The following is a 14,343-nucleotide window of genomic DNA, read 5'->3' as shown; positions in this document are numbered from 1 at the left end:
TTGTGTAGTTGTTAGTTACTGTTTTGGATGTATCGTGATAGGTTTATTTCAGGCAGATATCATTATTGTATTCATCTTTGTCTGTCCTAAAGGCCAAAGTGAAGCCTCACAGAACGTTCCGGTTTAACGAGTGTGTGTGCACGCCGTACAACGCTGACTTTGACGGGGATGAGATGAACCTTCACCTTCCCCAGACAGAGGAGGCCAAGGCTGAAGCCCTGGTGCTGATGGGGGTTAGTGTCACCTGCCCTGATTCGCCTTTAGACTCCTGCAGCAGCACACCTCACACCCCTACACACCCCTACATACCCCTACACACCTCACACCCCTACACACCTCACACCCCTACACACCTCACACCCCTACACACCTCACACCCCCTACACACCTCACACCCCTACACACCTCACACCCCTACACACCTCACACCCCTACACACCTCACACACCCCTACACACCTTACACACCTCACACACCTCACACCCCTACACACCTCACACCGCTACACACCTCTCACCCCTACACACCTCACACCCCTACACACCCCCTGTCACTCAGTCTTTGAAATCCCAGGTTTTTAAACTAAAACCTGTACAGCCGAGGTTCTACTCTCACACTGACCTATACTTTTCTCATTTATCTTTCCCTCCAGACCAAAGCCAACCTGGTGACCCCCAGGAACGGAGAGCCTCTGATTGCTGCTATTCAAGACTTTCTGACAGGTCAGCCGTTGTTACAGCAATGAGCCAATCATTGTTTGTCGCAGCAGGGCCTGACAGCCAATTAAATGAGCCTTTTGACGTCTGTATTAGTGAGTGTCTCAAACTGCTCGTTGTCAGGTGGAGAAAAGAACGAGGTTTTGACCTGGTGATCATGTGATCAACATGATGGAAGATGTCTCCCTGACGCGCTCCGACCTGTTCGTTGCATTTGATAGATGTGTCACAGCTCATCTCGTCATAACGATGTCCTCTTCGTTATACAGCTGCTTGGCTTGTTTTTATCCAGATTGGGACACTTACCTCTTGTTAAGTCAACACCTTGATGGGGTTTTTCATACTGACCTTATTATCCACTATGGTTTGACATTTTGAAACTGAATTCAGGAAGATGAGCTTATGTCAAATATAGTTTTATTTATTTATTTTACATTTTATGAAAAAGTACAGTCCCAGAGCTTTGAAATGGTCTGTTATGAAACATGAGAAAGTTATGCTTCTCTGACGTTTTATAAACGTGTTACCTCAATATGGAGATTTTTATTTTTATTATTTTTAATGAGCATGGCCTTATTTCTATTTCAGCATATTGGATGACTGTCGTTCATATTCCATTCACCCAGTTCAATGTAACAGTGACAGGTTTAGGTTACTGTCATTCACCCAGTTCAATGTAACAGTGATAGGTTTAGGTTACTGTCATTCACCCAGTTCAATGTAACAGTGATAGGTTTAGGTTACTGTCATTCACCCAGTTCAATGTAACAGTGATAGGTTTAGGTTACTGTCATTCACCCATTCACCCAGTTCAATGTAACATAAGGTTTAGGTTACTGTCATTCACCCAGGTGTAACAGTAGGTTTAGGTTACTGTCATTCATTTCACCCAGTTCAATGTAACAGTGATAGGTTTAGGTTACTGTCATTCATATTCACCCAGTTCAATGTAACAGTGACAGGTTTAGGTTACTGTCATTCATATTCACCCAGTTCAATGTAACAGTGATAGGTTTAGGTTACTGTCATTCACCCAGTTCAATATAACAGTGACAGGTTTAGGTTACTGTCATTCACCCAGTTCAATGTAACAGTGATAGGTTTAGGTTACTGTCATTCACCCAGTTCAATATAACAGTGACAGGTTTAGGTTACTGTCATTCACCCAGTTCAATATAACAGTGACAGGTTTAGGTTACTGTCATTCACCCAGTTCAATGTAACAGTGATAGGTTTAGGTTACCACAGTTCAATGTAACATCAGGTTTAGGTTACTGTCATTCACCCAGTCATGTAACAGTTCCATTCACCCAGTTCAATGTAACAGTGATAGGTTTAGGTTACTGTCATTCACCCAGTTCAATGTAACAGTGATAGGTTTAGGTTACTGTCATTCATATTCACCAGTTCAATGTAACAGTGACAGGTTTAGGTTACTGTCATTCACCCAGTTCAATGTAACAGTGATAGGTTTAGGTTACTGTCATTCATATTCCATTCACCCAGTTCAATGTAACAGTGACAGGTTTAGGTTACTGTCATTCATATTCCATTCACCCAGCTCTATGTAACATCAGGTTTAGGTTACTGTCATTCATATTCCATTCACCCAGCTCTATGTAACAGTGATAGGTTTAGGTTACTGTCATTCATATTCCATTCACCCAGCTCTATGTAACAGTGATAGGTTTAGGTTACTGTCATTCATATTCCATTCACCCAGCTCTATGTCAGTGATAGGTTTAGGTTACTGTCATTCACCCAGCTCTATGTAACATCAGGTTTAGGTTACTGTCATTCATATTCCATTCACCCAGCTCTATGTAAAATCCATAGGTTTAGGTTACTGTCGTTCATATTCCATTCACCCAGTTCAATGTAACAGTGACAGGTTTAGGTTACTGTCATTCACCCAGTTCAATGTAACAGTGACAGGTTTAGGTTACTGTCATTCATATTCCATTCACCCAGCTCTATGTAACAGTGATAGGTTTAGGTTACTGTCATTCATATTCCATTCACCCAGTTCAATGTAACAGCGATAGGTTTAGGCTACTACATGATACTCTAATTTCCCCCTGTACCCTTCATGAGGTTGCTACAACCTAGCCTATGAATGAAAGTTCACAACGTAGGTGCACAGGTTGAGAGAAATTTGAGTAATCAAAGTGACGGACATTGGCACATTCAATAACGCCTTGCACCCTCTTGCCTGCATCTAGCTGACCTAGGGTGTAATCATTAGTCCAGCAGTTGCAAATGAGAGTTTCTGTTGGACAAATTAAATTATGTTTATCATTTTTCGTTCCGCTTGCTTCCGTTTTAAGAATTGGTTTTCAACAGAATCAACAGAATGAATACACGCCTGATCACACGCAAACACAGTTCACTTTCATAGCCGCCACATACAAACAGCATGAACATTTTGCTCATTGTATAATTCCTTCTTGCATCTACACGCTCTCCTCCTCCTCTTTTCCCTTCACTTGTGGACTTCAAATCAAATCAAATCAAATTTTATTTGTCACATACACATGGTTAGCAGATGTTAATGCGAGTGTAGCAAAATGCTTGTGCTTCTAGTTCCGACAATGCAGTAATAACCAACAAGTAATCTAACTAACAATTCCAAAACTACTGTCTTATACACAGTGTAAGGGGATAAAGAATATGTACATAAGGATATATGAATGAGTGATGGTACAGAGCAGCATAGGCAAGATACAGTAGCTGATATCGAGTACAGTATATACATATGAGATGAGTATGTAAACAAAGTGGCATAGTTAAAGTGGCTAGTGATACATGTATTACATAAGGATGCAGTCGATGATATAGTGTACAGTATATACGTATGCATATGAGATGAATAATGTAGGGTATGTAAACATTATATAAGGTAGCATTGTTTAAAGTGGCTAGTGATATATTTACACAACACATCAGCTGTCTGTGACCAGGCAAAAAAAAACTTTCCAAGCCAAACCTTCATATCGTAGCCACTAACCGCTACACACAGCCTACATCGTTGTCACCATATTAGCTAACGATGTCAGTAAATGTCATAGTCAACATTGCTACTAGAACTAACGCGTTAGTAATCCCTCTAAAATCATGCAGCGTAGTCAGCAAGCAGTTTAGCAGCTAGACCGGTGGGCCCCAGTGGCAATAAATTGAATAAAACCAAAAGCTTACCTTGACTTGAAAGAGTTCCAGTGTTAAATTGTCATAGCCAGCTAGCTAACATACCATCCCTCTCTGTTTGAGCCGGGTGTATGAGTAGGCTAACCCTGCTAGCTGCATTCGCTTGCTAAGTGAAAGTTAAAAAAATAAAAAAATACAACTAAATATAGCTGTCTAGCTCTTTCTCACTCTCTCTCTGTTGCTTCTCCTTCGTGAACTAAATTAATTTGTTCAAAACTGTTAAACTTTTCTTTCTCTCTCTTTGAATCAACTACTCACCACATTTTATCCACTGCAGTGCTAGCTAGCTGTAGCTTATCCTTTCAGTACTAGATTCATTCTCTGATCCTTTGATTGGGTGAACAACATTTTCAGTTCATACTGCATAAGTTCTGATAGGTTAAAGGACATCCTCCGGAAGTTGTCATAATTACTGTGTAAGTCTATGGAAGGGGCTGAGAACCATGAGACTCCTAGGTTTTCTATTGAAGTCAATGTACCCAGAGGAGGACTGAGACTAGCTGTCCTCCGGCTACACCATGGTGCTAACCTACAGAGTGCTGTTGAAGTTACTGTAAGACCTTCATCACAAGACAGTGTATTTTAATCAATTATTTGGTGGCGTGAATATATTTAGTATAGTTTCATCTAAAAAATATTCACTATTTGAGACTCCTCTACTCTCTATTATCCCCCCTCCATTATCAGCCAATCATGGAGCCCGTCTTTCTCCCTATAGAGCTCAGTGCTTTCTCCTTGGCTAAACTAGGCTCTTAATTTAACATTTTTATTCATATTTACAGATTCCAGACACGTTTGTAATTAAGTCACATGAAAGTTCACATGTTCAAGAAAGCTTTTCTGCAACAAAAAAAATAAATATATATTTTGTTTTTTGTTTTTTTTACGTCTGTACTGTGAAGTAGGAAATGGCGTCCAAATGCCTACGAATCCGGTCACATTTTGTAGCAATGTCAAAATGTCATCTTTGTATTTATCATATTTGGGGAAAGTGTAGCCTAATATTTCTTAGGAGCACAATAGCTGTATGTTTCACACTCCACATTTCAACACCCTACTCTCCTCCTCTCTCGTCTTTCTTCACAGGAGCCTACCTGTTGACCCTGAAGGACACATTCTTCGATAGGTCTAAAGCCTGCCAGATAGTGGCCTCTATCCTGGTGGGGGTGGATGAGAAGATCAAGATAGCTCTCCCACACCCTGCCATACTCAAGGTACGGTACGGCTCTCCTCGGTTGGTTGAAATGAAAGATGGGACTGTTTATTGGAGTTTGGGCTGACATCTGTTGTTCTCTGCCGTGAGGGGGGGAATCTATAAAGAGTCATGGGGGGAATCTATAAAGTCATTGGGGGGGGAATCTATAAAGTCATTGGGGGGATAATTGGGGGGGGATCTATAAAGTCGTTGGGGGGATCTATAAAGTCATTGGGAGTCGTACAGAGTGACTTTCTTTAGTAGTTAAATATCAGTGGTCTGCAACTCGGCAATCATTTGGGTGTTGGTCTTTTTGTTGTCAGTCCATCATGACTCTGTTGTCAGTCCATCATGACTCTGTTGTCTGTTGTTAGCCCATGACCCTGTTGTCTGTTGTTAACCCATGACCCTGTTGTCTGTTGTTAGCCCATGACCCTGTTGTCTGTTGTTAACCCATGACCCTGTTGTCTGTTGTCAGCCCATGACCCTGTTGTCTGTTGTTAACCCATGACCCTGTTGTCTGTTGTCAGCCCATGACCCTGTTGTCTGTTGTTAGCCCATGACCCTGTTGTCTGTTGTTAGCCCATGACCCTGTTGTCTGTTGTCAGCCCATGACCCTGTTGTCTGTTGTTAGCCCATGACTCTGTTGTTAACCCATGACCCTGTTGTCTGTTGTCAGCCCATGACCCTGTTGTCTGTTGTCAGCCCATGACCCTGTTGTCTGTTGTTAGCCCATGACTCTGTTGTTAGCCCATGACCCTGTTGTCTGTTGTTAGCCCATGACCCTGTTGTCTGTTGTTAGCCCATGACTCTGTTGTCTGTTGTTAGCCCATGACTCTGTTGTCTGTTGTTAGCCCATGACCCTGTTGTTAGCCCATGACTCTGTTGTCTGTTGTTAGCCCATGACCCTGTTGTTGTTAGCCCATGACTCTGTTGTTAGCCCATGACCCTGTTGTTAGCCCATGACTCTGTTGTCTGTTGTTAGCCCATGACTCTGTTGTTAGTCCATGACCCTGTTGTGTGTTGTTAGCCCATGACCCTGTTATCTGTTGTTAGCCCATGACCCTGTGGACAGGGAAGCAGATCTTTGGTCTGATCCTGAAGCCCAGTAAGGCCTGTCCAGTCAAGGCCAACCTGAGGACCAAGGGGAAACAGTACAGTGGGAAAGGAGAGGACCTCTGCAGCAACGACTCCTGTGAGTTCCTCCCCATGCCTCTCTAGTGTCTTCATCCTTAAAATACATGTCATCTGATTCAATTATTCAGATTGAAATATAATTGTATTACTATAATCAGATTCAACTATTCTGATTCATTATTCCAAAACTGCGATTCTCTCTCTCTCTGTGTCTGTGTCTCTCTCTGTGTGTCTCTCTCTCTCTCTCTCTCTGTGTCTCTCTCTGTGTGTTTCTCTCTCTCTCTCTCTGTGTCTCTCTGTGTGTGTCTCTCTCTCTCTCTGTGTCTCTCTGTGTGTCTCTCTCTCTGTGTGTTTCTCTCTCTCTCTGTCTCTCTCTGTCTCTCTCTGTGTGTGTGGGGGCTCTCTCTGTGTCTCTCTCTGTGTGTCTCTCTCTCTCTCTCTGTCTCTCTCTGTGTGTTTCTCTCTCTCTCTCTGTCTCTCTCTCTGTGTCTCTCTCTCTCTGTGTCTCTCTCTCTCTGTGTGTTTCTCTCTCTCTCTCTCTCTCTCTCTCTGTGTCTCTCTCTCTCTGTGTGTTTCTCTCTCTCTCTCTGTGTCTCTCTCTGTGTGTTTCTCTCTCTCTCTCTGTGTCTGTGTCTCTCTCTCTGTGTCTCTCTCTCTGTGTGTTTCTCTCTCTCTGTCTGTCTCTGTGTGTCTCTCTCTCTCTGTCTGTCTCTCTCTGTGTGTCTCTCTCTCTCTCTGTGTGTCTCTCTGTGTCTCTGTCTCTGAGTTGATGTGTGTCTACTCTGTGTGTTTCTCTGGCTCTCTATCTGTGTCTCTGTGTCTCTCTCTCTGTGTCTCTCTCTCTGTGTGTTTCTCTCTCTCTCTGACACTCTTCTGTGTCTCTCTCTGTGTGTTTACTGTGTCTCTCTCTGTGTCTCTCTCTCTGTGTCTCTCTCTCTCTGATGCTGTACTGAACTGCAGTTTACTGATGCTATACTGAACTGCAGTTTACTGTGTGTTTCTCTCTGCTTCTCTGTGTCTCTCTCTGTGTGTTTACTGATGCTCTACTGAACTGCAGTTTACTGATGCTATACTGAACTGCAGTTTACTGATGCTCTACTGAACTGCAGTTTACTGATGCTATACTGAACTGCAGTTTACTGACTGGAACTGTGTGTTTACTGATGCTCTACTGAACTGCAGTTTACTGATGCTGTACTGAACTCTCTCAGTTTACTGTGTCTCTGTGTCAGTTTACTGTGTCTCTGAACTGCAGTTTACTGATGCTCTACTGAACTGCAGTTTACTGATGCTCTCTCTGTCTTTCTGATGCTCTACTGAACTGCAGTTTACTGATGCTGTCTCTCTGTGTCTCTGACTCTACTGAACTCAGTTTACTGATGCTGTACTGAACTGTGTTTACTGATGCTCTACTGAACTGTGTTTCTGTGCTCTACTGAACTGCAGTTTACTGATGTGTTTCTGTTTCTGTCTGCTGTACTGAACTGCAGTTTACTGATGCTGTACTGAACTGCTTTACTGACTGAACTGCTGTTCTCTGTGATGTTTCTACTGAACTGCAGTTTACTGATGCTGTACTGAACTGCAGTTTACTGATGCTGTACTGAACTGCAGTCTTCTGATGCTGTACTGAACTGCAGTTTACTGATGCTGTACTGAACTGTGTTTACTGATGCTGTTTACTGATGCTACACTGAACTGCAGTTTACTGATGCTATACTGAACTGCAGTTTACTGATGCTCTACTGAACTGCAGTTTACTGATGCTGTACTGAACTGTTTACTGATGCTACTGAACTGCAGTTTACTGATGCTGTACTGAACTGCAGTTTACTGTGACCATGGATAAGGTTTCTGGCTAACTGAACATATTTACTGATGCTGAGAACTGCAGTTTACTGATGCAGCACTGAACTGCAGTTTACTGATGCTACATACCTGCAGTTTACTGATGCTATACTGAACTGTCTTTTACTGATGCTATACTGAACTGCAGTTTACTGATGCTGTACTGAACTGCAGTTTACTGATGCTCTACTGAACTGCAGTTTACTGATGCTGTACTGAACTGCAGTTTACTGATGCTGTACTGAACTGCAGTTTACTGATGCTATACTGAACTGCAGTTTACTGATGCTGTACTGAACTGCAGTTTACTGATGCTATACTGAACTGCAGTTTACTGATGCTGTACTGAACTGCAGTTTACTGATGCTGTACTGAACTGCAGTTTACTGATGCTATACTGAACTGCAGTTTACTGATGCTCTACTGAACTGCAGTTTACTGATGCTATACTGAACTGCAGTTTACTGATGCTCTACTGAACTGCAGTTTACTGATGCTACACTGAACTTGTAACGGTTTTCTAGGTGTGAAGGAGAGTCGGACCAAAATGCAGCGTGTAGATTGCGATCCATAATTTAATAAACAAACGTAACACGAATCTAAATACAAACACTAACAAAAACAATAAACGTAACGAAAACAGCCTATACTTGTGTAAACTAACACATAGACAGGAACAAGGACACTAAGGACAATCACCCACAAAACCCAACACAAAACAGGCTACCTAAATATGGTTCCCAATCAGAGACAATGACTAACACCTGCCTCTGATTGAGAACCATATCAGGCCAAACAGAATGCCCACCCAGCTCACGTCCTGACCAATACTAAAACAAGGAAAACGCATGAACGATGGTCAGAACGTGATAGTACCCCCCCCCCCCCAAGGTGCGGACTCCGAACGCACAACCTAAACCTATAGGGGAGGGTCTGGGTGGGCATCTGTCCACGGTGGCGGCTCTGGCGCTGGACGTGGACCCCACTCCATAATTGTTTTAGTCCACCTCCTTAGCGTCCCTTGAGTGGCGACCCTCGCCGCTAACCTTGGCCTAGGAAACCTAACAACGGACCCCACTGGACTGAGGGGCAGCTCCGGACTGAGGGGCAGCTCCGGACTGAGGGGCAGCTCCGGACTGAGGGGTAGCTCGGGACTGAGGGGTAGCTCGGGACTGAGGGGTAGCTCGGGACTGAGGGGAAGCTCGGGACTGAGGGGAAGCTCAGGGACTGAGAGGAAGCTCAGGGCTGAGAGGAAGCTCAGGGCTGAGAGGAAGCTCAGGGCTGAGAGGAAGCTCAGGGCTGAGAGGAAGCTCAGGGCTGAGAGGAAGCTCAGGGCTGAGAGGAAGCTCCGGCAGGCTGGTGGTTCCGGCAGATCCTGGCAGACTGGCGGATCCTGGCAGTTCTGGCAGATCCTGGCAGACTGGTAGATCCTGGCAGATCCTGGCTGACTGGCGGATCTAACTGATCCTGGCAGACTGGCGGCACTTGCGGCGCTGGACAGACTGGCGGCGCTGGGCAGACTGGCGGTACTGGCGGCGCTGGGCAGACTGGCGGCACTGGCGGCGCTGGGCAGACTCACGGCACTGGCGGCGCTGGGCAGACTGACGGCACTGGCGGCGCTGGGCAGACTGGCGGCACTGGGCAGAGTGGCGACTGGCGGATCTGGAAGAGACTCGGCACTGACGGTTGGGCAGACTGGCGGATCTGGGCAGACTGGCGGCGCTGGGCAGACTGGCGGCATCTGGAAGAGGCGGCGGGCAGACTGGCGGCGCTGGGCTGGAAGAGTCCGGCAGACTGGCGGATCTGGGCAGACTGGCGGCTGACTGGCGGATCTGGAAGAGTCGCTGGGCAGACTGGCGGCGCTGGGCAGACTGGTGGCGACTGGGCAGATCTGGCGGCACTGGGCAGACTGGCGGACTGGAAGAGTCTGGGCAGACTGGCGGCATGGGCAGAGTCACTGGGCTGACTGGCGGATCTGGAAGAGTCCGGCTGACTGGCGGATCTGGAAGAGTCCGGCTGACTGGCGGATCTGGAAGAGTCCGGCTGACTGGCGGATCTGGAAGAGTCCGGCTGACTGGCGGATCTGGAAGAGTCCGGCTGACTGGCGGATCCTGGCAGACTGAAAGATCTGGCTGCTCCACGCTGACTGGCGGCTCTGGCTGCTCCATGTAGGCTGGCAGCTCTGGCGGCTTCTTACAGACTGGCAGCTCTGGCGGCTCCGTGCAAACTGGCAGCTCCTTGCAGACTGGCAGCTCCTTGCAGACTGGCAGCTCCTTAGACTGGCAGCTCCTTAGACTGGCAGCTCCTTAGACTGGCAGCTCCTTAGACTGGCAGCTCCTTAAACTGGCAGCTCCGTGCAGACTGACCGCTCCGTGCAGACTGACAGCTCCGTGCAGACTGACAGCTCCGTGCAGACTGACAGCTCCGTGCAGACTGACAGCTCTGGCTGCTCCATGCAGACTGACATCTCTGGCTGCTCCATGCAGACTGACAGCTCTGGCTGCTCCATGCAGGCTGGCAGCTCTGGCTGCGCTGAACAGGCGGGAGACTCCGACAGCGCTGTAGAGGAGGAAGGCTCTGGCTGCGCTGAACAGGCGGGAGACTCCGACAGCGCAGGAGAGAAAGGCTCTGGCAGCTCCATGGAGACTGACAGCTCTGGCTGCACCATGCAGGCCTGAGCTCTGGCTGCTGGTACTGGTGGTACTGAATAGACAGGACCGTGCAGGCGCACTGGAGCTCCATTGAGCACCGAGCCTGCCCAACCTTACCTGGCTGCGATGCCCACTCTAGCCCGGCCGATACAGGAGCTGGAATATACCGCACCGGGCTATGCACCCGCACTGGGGACACCGTGCGCTCCACAGCATAACCGGTGCCTGCCCGGCTGCTAGCCATGCAGTAAGCACAGGGAGTTTGCTGCAGGTCTCCTACCTGGCAGAGCCATACTCCCTGTGAGCCCCCCCAATACATTGTGCTTGCTTCGCCAACCTCATTCTCCTGTAACCTTCCGCGCACTGCTCCATCGAATCCCAGGCGGGCTCCGGCACTCTCCCTGGGTCGACCGCCCACCTGTCTATCTCCTCCCAAGAAGTATAGTCCATACTGTCCTCCTCTTTGGGCTGCTCCTGTTGCCTCTTCTCCTGCTGCACCTTTGGGCGGCTACACTCCCCTGGTTTAGCCCAGGGTCCTCTCCCGTCGAGGATTTCCTCCCATGTCCAGAAAACCTTCTTACGCATCTCCTCTTTGGGCTGCTCCTGCCTGTTGACACGCTGCTTGGTCCGTTTGTGGTGGGTGATTCTGTAACGGTTTTCTAGGTGTGAAGGAGAGTCGGACCAAAATGCAGCGTGTAGATTGCGATCCATAATTTAATAAACAAACGTAAAACACGAATCTAAATACAAACACTACAAAAACAATAAACGTAACGAAAACAGCCTATACTTGTGTAAACTAACACATAGACAGGAACAAGGACACTAAGGACAATCACCCACAAAACCCAACACAAAACAGGCTACCTAAATATGGTTCCCAATCAGAGACAATGACTAACACCTGCCTCTGATTGAGAACCATATCAGGCCAAACATAGAAATAGGCAAACCAGACACACAACAGAATGCCCACCCAGCTCACGTCCTGACCAACACTAAAACAAGGAAAACACATATGAACGATGGTCAGAACGTGACAGAACTGCAGTTTACTGATGCTGTACTGTGATCTAATGCTATATAATGGTAATATAGTGTAGGTTTACTTCCACCTATGATAATGCATTGAACATGCTGTACTGTGATCTAATGCTATATAATGGTAATATACTGTAGGTTTACTTCCACCTATGATAATGCATTGAACATGCTGTACTGTGATCTAATGCTATATAATGGTAATATACTGTAGGTTTACTTCCACCTATGATAATGCATTGAACATGCTGTACTGTGATCTAATGCTATATAATGGTAATATAGCATAGGTTTACTTCCACCTATGATAATGCATTGAACATGCTGTACTGTGATCTAATGCTATATAATGGTAATATACTGTAGGTTTACTTCCACCTATGATAATGCTTTGAACATGCTCAATACTAAAGGCGTTGTCATACTTTACCATGCTTGTTTTAGTTTTCCCGTTGCACAGCATTTGTTTCCAGTGTGCCCTACTGAACATGACTGTTATAAACCCTATGCAGCCAACCGGGGTTTCTCCATCGGTATTGGTGACGTGACCCCAGGCCAGGGTCTGCTGAAGGCCAAACAGGACCTGCTGGATGGAGGCTATGCCAAGTGTGACGAGTACATCGAGGCCCTGAAGACGGGCAAACTGCAGCAACAGCCAGGCTGCACGGCTGAGGAGACACTGGAGGTATATCCTTAGACTAGATGACTCTCAGCTCAGTCACTTTTCTCAATTTGATGCAAAATGTTGCCTTTTAAGCAGCCGTCCTTTGATGTACCAAGAGGATGTGATTATTCAAGTCAGGATTCACTGCTAAGAAGACCGTGGAGATACTATAAACACAAGATAACCAATCAGATTAGTATCCTTTTACATTTCATGAAGTCAATTAGAGCTGTAGTGGTTTCCTTTCCTCTTTACCACAGCCACTGCCAAGGCCTGAGGCGGGGTTGTTTGGTACGCATACAGTCCACACTCAAGGTTTCCAAACGGGGCTCCTTCTAGACCAGCTACTGTATCTATTGTCTGGTGCTCCTTCTAGGCCAGCTACTGTATCTGATGTCTGGTGCTCCTTCTAGACCAGCTACTGTATCTGATGTCTGGTGCTCCTTCTAGACCAGCTACTGTATCTGATGTCTGGCGCTCCTTCTAGACCAGCTACTGTATCTGATGTCTGGCGCTCCTTCTAGACCAGCTACTGTATCTGATGTCTGGCGCTCCTTCTAGACCAGCTACTGTATCTATTGTCTGGCGCTCCTTCTAGACCAGCTACTGTATCTATTGTCTGGCTGATATCTGATGCTCCTTCTAGACCAGCTACTGTATCTGATGTCTGGCCCTCCTTCTAGACCAGCTACTGTATCTGATGTCTGGTGCTCCTTCTATACCAGCTACTGTATCTATTGTCTGGCTGATGTCTGGCGCTCCTTCTATACCAGCTACTGTATCTATTGTCTGGCTGATGTCTGGCGCTCCTTCTATACCAGCTACTGTATCTATTGTCTGGCTGATGTCTGGTGCTCCTTCTATACCAGCTACTGTATCTATTGTCTGGCTGGTGTCTGGCGCTCCTTCTATACCAGCTACTGTATCTATTGTCTGGCTGATGTCTGGCGTTCCTTCTAGACCAGCTACTGTATCTATTGTCTGGCTGGTGTCTGGCTCCTTCTATACCAGCTACTGTATCTATTGTCCTACTGGTGTCTGGCGCTCCTTCTATACCAGCTACTGTATCTATTGTCCTACTGGTGTCTGGCGCTCCTTCTATACCAGCTACTGTATCTATTGTCCTACTGGTGTCTGGCGCTCCTTCTATACCAGCTACTGTATCTATTGTCTGGCGCTCCTTCTATACCAGCTACTGTATCTATTGTCCTACTGGTGTCTGGCGCTCCTTCTATACCAGCTACTGTATCTATTGTTTGGCTGGTGTCTGGCGCTCCTTCTATACCAGCTACTGTATCTATTGTCTGGTGCTCCTTCTAGACCAGCTACTGTATCTATTGTCTGGCTGATATCTGGTGCTCCTTCTATACCAGCTACTGTATCTATTGTCTGGTGCTCCTTCGAGACCAGCTACTGTATCTATTGGCAGGGTAGCTTAGTGGTTAGAGCGTTGGACTAGTAACCGAAAGGTTGCAAGTTCAAATCCCTGAGCTGACAAGGTACAAATCTGTCGTTCTGCCGCTGAACAGGCTTAACTGACCTGCCTAGTAAAATTTTAAAATTATAAATTAAAATATACCAGCTACTGTATCTGATGTCTGGCGCTCCTTCGAGACCAGCTACTGTATCTATTGTCTGGCTGGTGTCTGGCGCTCCTTCTAGACCAGCTACTGTATCTATTGTCTGGCTGATGTCTGGTGCTCCTTCTAGACCAGCTACTGTATCTATTGTCTGGCTGATGTCTGGGGCTCCTTCTATACCAGCTACTGTATCTATTGTCTGGCGCTCCTTCTAGACCAGCTACTTTATCTATTGTCTGGCGCTCCTTCTAGACCAGCTACTGTATCTATTGTCTGGCTGGTGTCTGGCGCTCCTTCTAGACCAGCT

The 14,343-nt window shown here is 46.4% G+C and overlaps 1 protein-coding gene across 1 annotated transcript in view; it reads left to right on the top strand.

The window, feature by feature from the left end:
- The window catches only part of LOC112259635 (DNA-directed RNA polymerase III subunit RPC1-like), a gene marked incomplete at its 3' end in the record, with an annotated part of 67,175 nt that overhangs the window by 12,904 nt on the left and 39,928 nt on the right, over nt 1–14,343 (top strand). The window contains 6 exon segments of the mRNA XM_042313618.1: nt 93–233; nt 653–722; nt 5,007–5,134; nt 6,172–6,335; nt 7,625–7,636; nt 12,159–12,477. Coding sequence (XP_042169552.1) covers nt 93–233; nt 653–722; nt 5,007–5,134; nt 6,172–6,335; nt 7,625–7,636; nt 12,159–12,477 — 834 coding nt within the window.

The sequence above is a fragment of the Oncorhynchus tshawytscha genome, unplaced genomic scaffold (assembly GCF_018296145.1).
Source record: "Oncorhynchus tshawytscha isolate Ot180627B unplaced genomic scaffold, Otsh_v2.0 Un_contig_5223_pilon_pilon, whole genome shotgun sequence".
Lineage (NCBI taxonomy): Eukaryota > Metazoa > Chordata > Actinopteri > Salmoniformes > Salmonidae > Oncorhynchus > Oncorhynchus tshawytscha.
The sequence above is the reverse complement of the archived record's forward strand: the minus strand, read 5'-3'. Positions and strand labels throughout refer to the sequence as shown.